Source organism: Gossypium raimondii, chromosome 11 (assembly GCF_025698545.1).
Source record: "Gossypium raimondii isolate GPD5lz chromosome 11, ASM2569854v1, whole genome shotgun sequence".
In the NCBI taxonomy this organism is placed as follows: Eukaryota; Viridiplantae; Streptophyta; class Magnoliopsida; order Malvales; family Malvaceae; genus Gossypium; species Gossypium raimondii.
The window spans coordinates 50,763,138-50,771,805 of record NC_068575.1 but is presented as its reverse complement, the minus strand read 5'-3'; the positions used below and the strand labels follow the sequence as shown (position 1 = coordinate 50,771,805).

The 8,668-nt window shown below is 33.5% G+C and overlaps 1 protein-coding gene across 2 annotated transcripts; it reads left to right on the top strand.

Moving 5' to 3' along the window:
• The first annotated feature begins 6 nt into the window (after positions 1-6).
• On the top strand, positions 7-5,283 carry LOC128034865 (myosin-6-like). Of its 2 annotated transcripts, none has more exons than XM_052623825.1 (17): positions 7-62; positions 564-776; positions 914-1,053; positions 1,218-1,332; positions 1,422-1,466; positions 1,553-1,627; positions 1,725-1,895; positions 2,183-2,338; positions 2,429-2,620; positions 2,724-2,852; positions 2,964-3,034; positions 3,109-3,208; positions 3,320-3,376; positions 4,026-4,082; positions 4,164-4,244; positions 4,336-4,418; positions 4,702-5,283. In XM_052623825.1, the coding sequence occupies exons 1-17, from the start codon at positions 57-59 to the stop codon at positions 4,814-4,816; spliced, it is 1,806 nt and encodes a 601-aa protein (XP_052479785.1). In that variant the 5' UTR covers positions 7-56; the 3' UTR covers positions 4,817-5,283. The 2 variants fall into 2 exon arrangements, with proteins under 2 accessions (XP_052479785.1, XP_052479784.1); XM_052623824.1 differs by having other exon boundaries at positions 1,544-1,627.
• Positions 5,284-8,668: the final 3,385 nt, after the last annotated feature.

The window sequence follows — 8,668 nt, the reverse complement described above, 5'->3', positions numbered from 1 at the left end:
ACAAACTGGAAAAGCAAGTTGAGGAACTGACATGGAGATTACAACTGGAGAAACGAATGAGGGTAAGCATGTATTATTATTATTATTATTATTAGTCTGTGTTTGTTCTTGGCTTCTATCAAAACATAGTGTTTTTTATTTGACGTGTCATGTTATGGAGAGAGGGCCCTGATTTTTGTATGAACTATCTCGTGCTTTAAATACTGTAGGTTATGAGGCTCTCAGTTGTACTTGGCTTCCCATCTTGAATTATCTGCTTTAGATAAATAACCTGATATTGCATTTATTGCAAGGGGTTCGCATGTGATCCCCTGCCTGTATATCCAGCCACTTCTGGTTGGAATTTCAAATATAGGTATAGCTTGGTCTGGCCTGATGTAATTATTTATTAATAATGTGTTGCATTTAAATATATTTTAAATTTTAATGTATATTATTTCTAATATTTTAATGATATAAATGCTATGGGATGGGCTGGGCTAGGTCACTCAGGCCTACTTTCATCCTGTAGTGCTTTTATGATTTTTGTCTTGTTATTTATAATTTCTTGTCTTACTCTGTAGGTTGACCTGGAAGAAGCTAAAACACAAGAAAATGCAAAACTGCAGTCTGCTTTGCAAGACATACAACTTCAGTTTAAAGAGACCAAAGAATTGCTTGCCAAGGAACGTGAGGATGCCAAAAAGGCAGCTGAGGTAGTCCCTATAATTCAGGAGGTTTCGGTGGTGGACCCTGTGATGTTGGAGAAGCTTACAAATGAGAATGAAAAACTGAAGGTGAGTAGGCTGCGTCTAAAATCTGTATTGGCATAAAGATACAGTGAACGTACAATGATATATAGGATACCTTGGGGATGTTTTCTTAGAGAACACTAATTTCATAATTATATTTCTCATGTGCTTGCTATTTGCAGGCATTAGTGACTTCGTTGGAAAAGAAAATTGATGAAACAGAGAAAAAGTTTGAAGAGACAAACAAAATAAGTGAAGAAAGGTTGAAACAAGCTTTGGATGCCGAATCAAAAATAGTTCAGTTGAAGACTGTTATGCACAGGTTTGTTTATGCCCTTACTGAGAAAAGATTGAGATAAGTTCTTTCAGTTAACTACCAGAATCTGGGATAGCGTTTTTTTGCATGCATATTGCTGAAGCTGTGTTTATTCATTTATTCCACTCTTTTTGTCTTTTTCCTGGTTAACATCGTTTCTTTGTTGGCAGTCTTGAAGAAAAGATTTCAGACATTGAATCTGAAAACCAAGTTTTGAGGCAGCAAACCCTATTAAATTCGCCTGTTAAGAAGGTTTCGCAGCTTCCACCAATTCCAGTCTTTCCGGTAAAATATAACTTGATTTTTTTGTTCTCCTGTTTCATTAATCATTATGTTGAAGTTTCTCATTATTCGTGTGGTTTGAAAATTTGCAGAATTTGGAAAATGGTCACCATATGGATGAATTGAACAAATCAAATGTATGTTTGATTTTAATACTTGTGATATACTTGTCTGGATTCTGTAATGCGGCCATTGACAAGAGCTGTTACTGCAGGAACCACAGAGTGTGACTCCAGTGAAGAAGGCTGGTGCAGAATCTGATGGCAGGTTGCGAAGATCCAATCTTGAACGTCAACATGTATGTGTTTCCCGCAATTAATTTTTGCATCTTCAAGCCTTTCCTTCTTTTTTTTTTTTTTGCTGCGATTCAATTTTTTTTGTCATTCTTTCAACAGGAGAATGTTGATGCACTGATCAATTGCGTTTCAAAAGACATTGGGTTCAGTCAAGGGAAACCTGTTGCAGCATTTACCATATATAAATGTCTTCTCCACTGGAAATCTTTTGAAGCAGAAAGGACCAGTGTGTTTGATCGTCTTATTCAGATGATTGGTTCTGCAATTGAGGTAATTGATTGTATGTTTCTGTCTTGTTTGTGGTGTAGGGTAGCAGGCTGTGTCATCTGCTTCAAATTTTTTTGGTTATCCTTCAGCCTTTTCTATGATTTTGTTCTTCCCTTTTATTTAATTGCCCCTCTTTAATAAATGTAAAATAGTTGCTTTAGAAGATCTCACTTTGTTATGTCTCTGAATTCTACTTTCTGGGCATCTTTTATTTATTTCCTGTTTTCTGTAGTAGAACAAGCATAAACATGCCATTCATAAGTGAAGAATGAAAACTTCTTTGATTGTAGAATGAAGAAAACAATGGTCATATGGCATATTGGTTGTCCAACACATCAACGTTACTGTTTTTGCTCCAAAAAAGTCTTAAAGCTGCTGGTTCAAGTGGTGCAACTCCAAGTCGGAAGCCTACTGCTGCAACCTCTCTGTTTGGAAGGATGACAATGGTATTGAAATTCTTATGGTTCCTAGCTGAGTATATCATTTTTAGGGAAGAGTAAGACTATTTTTAACATTCCTTTCTCTCTTAAACCCAGGGTTTCCGCTCATCTCCTTCTTCCAACAATCTTGCTGCTGCTGCTGCACTTGCAGTAGTTCGCCAAGTAGAGGCCAAATATCCTGCTTTACTTTTCAAGCAGCAACTTGCAGCATATGTGGAAAAAATCTATGGAATCATTAGGGATAACTTGAAGAAAGAGTTATCATCTTTGCTTGCTCTATGCATCCAGGTATCTTGTGATTTAGTTTTTGTTTAAAAATTGAATTTGTATCTTGCAGCTATACTTTCATTAATCTTGGTCCCTTTTTCTAATTGGTTATGCTGATTGTTAGGCTCCGAGAACATCTAAGGGAAGTGTACTACGATCTGGGCGGTCTTTTGGCAAAGATTCTGCTTCAACTCACTGGCAAAGCATTATTGATAGCCTCAACACCCTCCTAAGTACTTTGAAAGAAAATTTTGTAAGGAACCTGATTTTTTCTTTCTAACTTACCTTTATAAACTTCGATTACCAGTGTCCATCCTGATTTCCAGTTACATGCACAGAGTTCTTACAGTTCCTTGGTTTTCAGGTGCCTTCTGTTCTTATCCAGAAGATTTATACTCAAACATTTTCATACATCAATGTACAATTGTTTAATAGGTATGTTTTGTTGATGTCCTTTGTGGTTTTAATTCAAATGGTTTGCTTATATTGGCAATTTTGTCATTTTCCAGCCTCCTCCTACGCCGTGAGTGTTGTACATTTAGCAATGGAGAATATGTCAAGGCTGGGTTAGCCGAGTTAGAGCTCTGGTGCTGCCAAGCAAAAGAAGAGGTAACTTCTTTTGTGTTTATTTACGGAGTTGTTGCTACATAATTTTGCAGGGCAGTTTGCTTACTTTAGGCCCCTAACTAAGCTTATGCTTTACCTTCCCTTGTACTGCAGTTCGCTGGGTCATCGTGGGATGAACTTAAGCACATAAGGCAGGCTGTTGGATTCTTGGTATGTTGGATCATCTTGTTGGTTGTTTTGCTTGTTTTTCATTGTTGAAATTTTTTGGTATTTGGAGTAATAAACGTCATTGCTTTGCCTGGTTATCTTGTTTTGTGCTCTTTAGGTATTGTACTGCCGAACTTGGAAAATGATTATTTAGCCCCTTTCCATTATGTTTGACAATGCACAAAGTTTTAGGGTAGCAGAATCTTATTGATTGATGGTGGTTCTCAAATGCCCTATTAGATGGAGTTAGTTTTATGTAAATGACAAAGCTAACAAGTTGGGGCAGTGGCAGATATTTAAGGACAGGATTTACCGGTAGCTTTGTTATTTCTTCTTCATGTCGTTGTTTGGAAGAGATTCATGTCGTTTGGCACAGGTTGCTAGGACACATTTTGTAATACTCATGTATTTACCTGTGCTTGTAGGTTAGTTAAACCTCTAAAATTATGACGAGCATTTGTTTGCTTGAACAATGTGGCTCTTCAACTATCTCTGGTCATACTATTCAATTTTGTTCCCTTAACCCAAGAAATCATTGTTAAATTGATTTGTACCTGCTGAAGTATTGCCCATTTACGCAGAATATTGATGTTTCATTGGCCCTTTATGTAGAAATAGAGTTATGCTGAATTTTGTTAAAACCTGATAACAGGTTATACATCAGAAGTACAGAATTTCGTATGATGAAATTACAAATGATCTCTGCCCTGTAAGTCCTTTCTCTCTCTGTCTTCTCTATTATTTCTCACAATGTTCTCATACTCTTGACATTAACTCTTGGTTTGGTCAGATTCTTAGTGTACAGCAGTTATACAGAATATGTACGTTGTACTGGGATGACAACTACAATACTCGAAGTGTTGCTCCAAATGTAAGTTTGTGTGGCATATAAATTTTTTTTCTTGGTTGTTTAGGAAGTTCAGAAATCAGATGATTTATTGGTGACCTTCATTCCTTTACAGGTTATTTCCAGCATGAGGGTACTAATGACAGAGGATTCCAATGATGCTGCTAGCAGTTCCTTTTTATTGGACGACAATTCCAGGTAAGTTCTTACATTGAGCACTACTAGTAAAGCTGGTTTCTGATGTGGCTTAAGTAAAAACTCCCGTCCAGACGTGTTTAGAAAATGAGAATGTTAGTTCAGGAAGAGTTGAAAAGTCACATAGAGTCGGCGCTACATAAACAGTGTATTAGAATCCAAGTATAGATGGATATGAAAGATTGCAATTGCAATGGTTTAAATAACAACTAAGGTGCATGCTGAGTTGAACTTTGGAAGGTATAAAATCATAGAAACAAACTAATCCATCCTTGTTAATACACAGCATCCCCTTCTCTGTCGATGACCTTTCCAATTCGCTTCAAGAGAAAGACTTCTTGGAAGTCAACCCAGCAGAGGAACTTCTTGAGAATCCAGCCTTCCAATTTTTACACGAGTAAGGCATAGGAGCTTAGATGCATATGCTTCCCGTCCTTATCGAGTCAAGGTCAGCAATGTGGACTTTGATACGCTGTTGCTGACTCATTGGTTGTTGTAAATTCAATTCATTTACCCCTCTTCATATATATGATATATATATTTGCATACATCGATCTCCGATTGTGAAATGTTTCTATTGGTTTATTATTTTTTGACAATTCAAATTGTAAAAGCTGACGTTGAGTCTGGGCACGTATTTGTTTGATTGGTCTGGGCTCTTTTTTATTTTTATATTGCTTTATTCTTCTGCCATAAAGGGGCAGTTTTTTTTCATTTGTTTTTTAGTTTGGAAGGTAAGGAAGGTGTAATGAACAGTGTCATTATATTCGATGGCTGAGATGTGGATCCCAGACCCAGTTTTTGATGTAAAAAGAAACCCAGTACGGATGCGTACAACATAAATATAGTTGAAAAAGATTTATTATCATGGTTGATATTTGATTTCTGCATTCTATTTCTGTTACCTCTGAGCTTTTTGTCATTGCAAATCCAATATTTTGCGGTCTATTATTGTACATGCAAGTCACTTGCAGTTTTTAAAAATACAAAATCACCAATTTCATAAGAACCTATTAAAGTAAATAACAAATTAGAACGATTAAAAAAAAGGGAAATGATATAGATGTCATTGTCCAAAGAGTGATCGATTAGAAAATGAAGCTAATATATACTTGATTGGCATATGATTATGAATTATATAGATGGAAAAAAAAAAAAAGGGCAGCAAGCAATGAACTTCTGAAATTGGTGTTGGAATCCTTTCTCGTCATTATAACCTATAGTTGTTGGTTTTACTTATTATCACAATTACAGGATGATAGAAAGATTACCGAATGAAATTGGGGCAAAAAATTACAAATTTTCTTTTAGTGTTTAAGATAAGCTGTATATAACTCTTTTAGGTTCTTATGTCACTGGGCTAGACTTTTCGTCTTGCAAATTCCTCCAAGGCACCAATTTGTATAGCGGAAGCGGTTGTGCCGAAATAAGCTACAAATGAACAAAAGAAAGCCAAAGAAAGAATGTACACAAAATGTTTGAGTAAATGCTCAAAGAATTCTATTACTCTTAAGAATTCTACTTACAATGGATGAGTACAAATGAGGGGAGGCTCTCTATTTATAGTTGAGTTCCCCCAAAACTGACTACATTTACATCGACGGACGAGATTAACCATATCCCTTGATTTTAGGGAATTACAAGATATGCCATATCAAATTTAATCTAATCTTTACAAGATATGATTCCCTCAATCTTCTAAGAGTAGTTACCAAATTATCCTAAGTTGCTATATCTTCATTATATGAGTACAAATGAGCGGAGGCTCTCTATTTATAGTTGAGCTCCCCAAAACCGACGGTCAAGATACATTTGCATCGACGGATGAGATTAACCATATTCCTTGATTTTAGGGATTTACAAGATATGCCATATCAAATTTAATCTAATCTTTACAAGATATGATTCCCTCAATCTTCTAAGATTAGTTACCAAGTTATCCTAAGTTGCCATATCTTCATTATCGGGCCAACCAGGCTTCAATCTGACAGGCTTCTCCAATAGTTTCTTGAATCGGGCTAGTTCTCTTGGGCTAAATATTTCCCATCTAATTGATAGACCTCCATGGGGCGCATCTTGTGCCATGTCACAGGCTTTGTATTTTGGCCCGTGACACTTACACCTCCTTTTATAGTAGAGATTCATAACTCAATTTGATTATATTTGAATTCCACATAGTTTCTTGATGAAGATGACACCTTTTCTTTGGTTGAAGATAAGGATGCCATTTTTTCTTAATTGTTGTTGTTTCCACGTTGCTTCTTTTTTATCTTTTAGTGAAGATGGTTTTTTCCATGTTGCTTCATTTGTCTTTTGTGTCAGTTTTTTTGAATATTGTCTAAATTCATTTATTCAATTTCTCCTAAATTTAATGAATTGATTGACAATTCTAGTGAGTTCCAACTTTCTAATATATTTTTGATGTCTTTAATTATATGAGATGGAAAACCATCAATTTCCATTTCGGCTATCTTTTTTTAATAGTTGAATGGATTCCTCATTTATTTCTTCTTGGCAATTTCCAATATCATAGGTGATTATTCTTCGACCATTAGTCCAAAATCTATAAGTTTTTTTATTGAAGTAAATTCCGAGCTCTAGCAATTCGTTCTATTCTTGCTTGAATTTGATAATAAGCAGGATTATTATAACACTTGTTAATATATTTTCTCAATTGTTCTTCCTCTTCCATGGCTGTAGATAGGTTTCTTCCTATAATAGTTTTGGAGATAGTCCAAATTCGATATGGCTGAATTTTTTTTATATTCGTATACCAATAAGACTACATATTTCGAGATGAAAATAGTAAAATAAGTTATTTTTATTTAACATGTATAATGACATAGATTTAATAAAAGCTGGAAAATCTTTTAATAAATGGAAAGAAAAATTTTGAGTGTTATTTTTTAACAAAATTCCATTCAATATAACTTATATCAAATGGTTCATGGTCAAGTCTAAATTTTATAGTACAAATTTTTTTATATAATTTAGAAAAACACAAGCTTGTGAAAAATATTCGAAATAACTTTTTGAAATTGAGGCTACTGGTTGCAAATGGCTCTATTTATTTTAGAAAAGTTTTCTATAGGTAGGATAATTCTAGCATTATTACATAAACATAATCTAAATGTTTTATTTATAACCGGATTAATTGTTCCTTGGTAATAAAATACTGGTATATATCAAGAAGATTGTTTATCTTTTAATATTTAAAAATTAATTTCTAGTTCTTCCCAATCACGATATAAAATAGATTTTAACAATAAATCATGAACAACTTATTCTTTAGTTGGTTTTCAACTAAGAATTGTGAAAGCTTAGTAAGAGCTCTTCTAAAATTTACTCTTTGCTTAGTAATATGAGTTTTCCATATTTTATTAATAAAACTATATAAATCTAAGGGTAAATTTGGATTATAAAAATATTTTATATCTTGTATATGTAGTGGTTTCAACAAATTTTCTATCCCTTAAATAATTTAACATAACTAGCTTGGCATACTGAATTTGGATCTTGAGACCATGGTAATTGACTTACCGACTGTGGTGTTATTGAAAATTGAGTTGAAATTCCAACTGGTTGTCTTACCATTGGATATAGAACATAATATTATTGATTAGGATAAAATGGTACTTGAGAAGTTATTGACATAAATCCTTGATTAGGATATTTTGACTTCGAGGAGTTCTTTTTGTTGGACTTCTTATTAATGGTAGTCCATTCCTCAACTTTTTATAGAGGTTATTTATCTCTATCCATAGGGCTTGCTAAATAATTTGCAACACTACTGTCAATACCTTTGACATATAAAATTTTAAAATTATAAGTGTATAATTCATTATATTATCTAATTCTTCTTGATATAGTTTCTAAACTTTTATTAATAAGAAAATATTTAACTACCTAATTATTAATTTTTATGATAAATTTTCAGGTACTAAATATATAAGAAATTTTGTATTCCTTTTTAATAGCTAATAATTCTTTCTCAAATATGACATAATTTATTTCATTTGGTTTAGATTTATTGAACTATATCCACATATTAATTATTCATTATTTATTGGTCTAACTTTTAAAATACATCCCCACTAATTTGGTGAGACATCTGTTTTCAAAATTAATTTATCTCTTCATTTAAGTAAATAAACTTTTGGAATTTGAAAGATTTCAGATTTTAATTTTTTTTATAATTTTAGAGTCTTTTTAGACCAAGTAAAAGGTTTATATATTTTTAATTTGCCATATTA

What these genes read in the sequence shown, in the direction of transcription:
- LOC128034865 (XM_052623824.1), top strand. An exon ending in CCAATCTTGAACGTCAACAT is followed by an intron (nt 1,628 to 1,724) that starts GTATGTGTTTCC and finishes TTCTTTCAACAG; the next exon opens with GAGAATGTTGATGCACTGAT. An exon ending in TTATTGGACGACAATTCCAG is followed by an intron (nt 4,419 to 4,701) that starts GTAAGTTCTTAC and finishes GTTAATACACAG; the next exon opens with CATCCCCTTCTCTGTCGATG.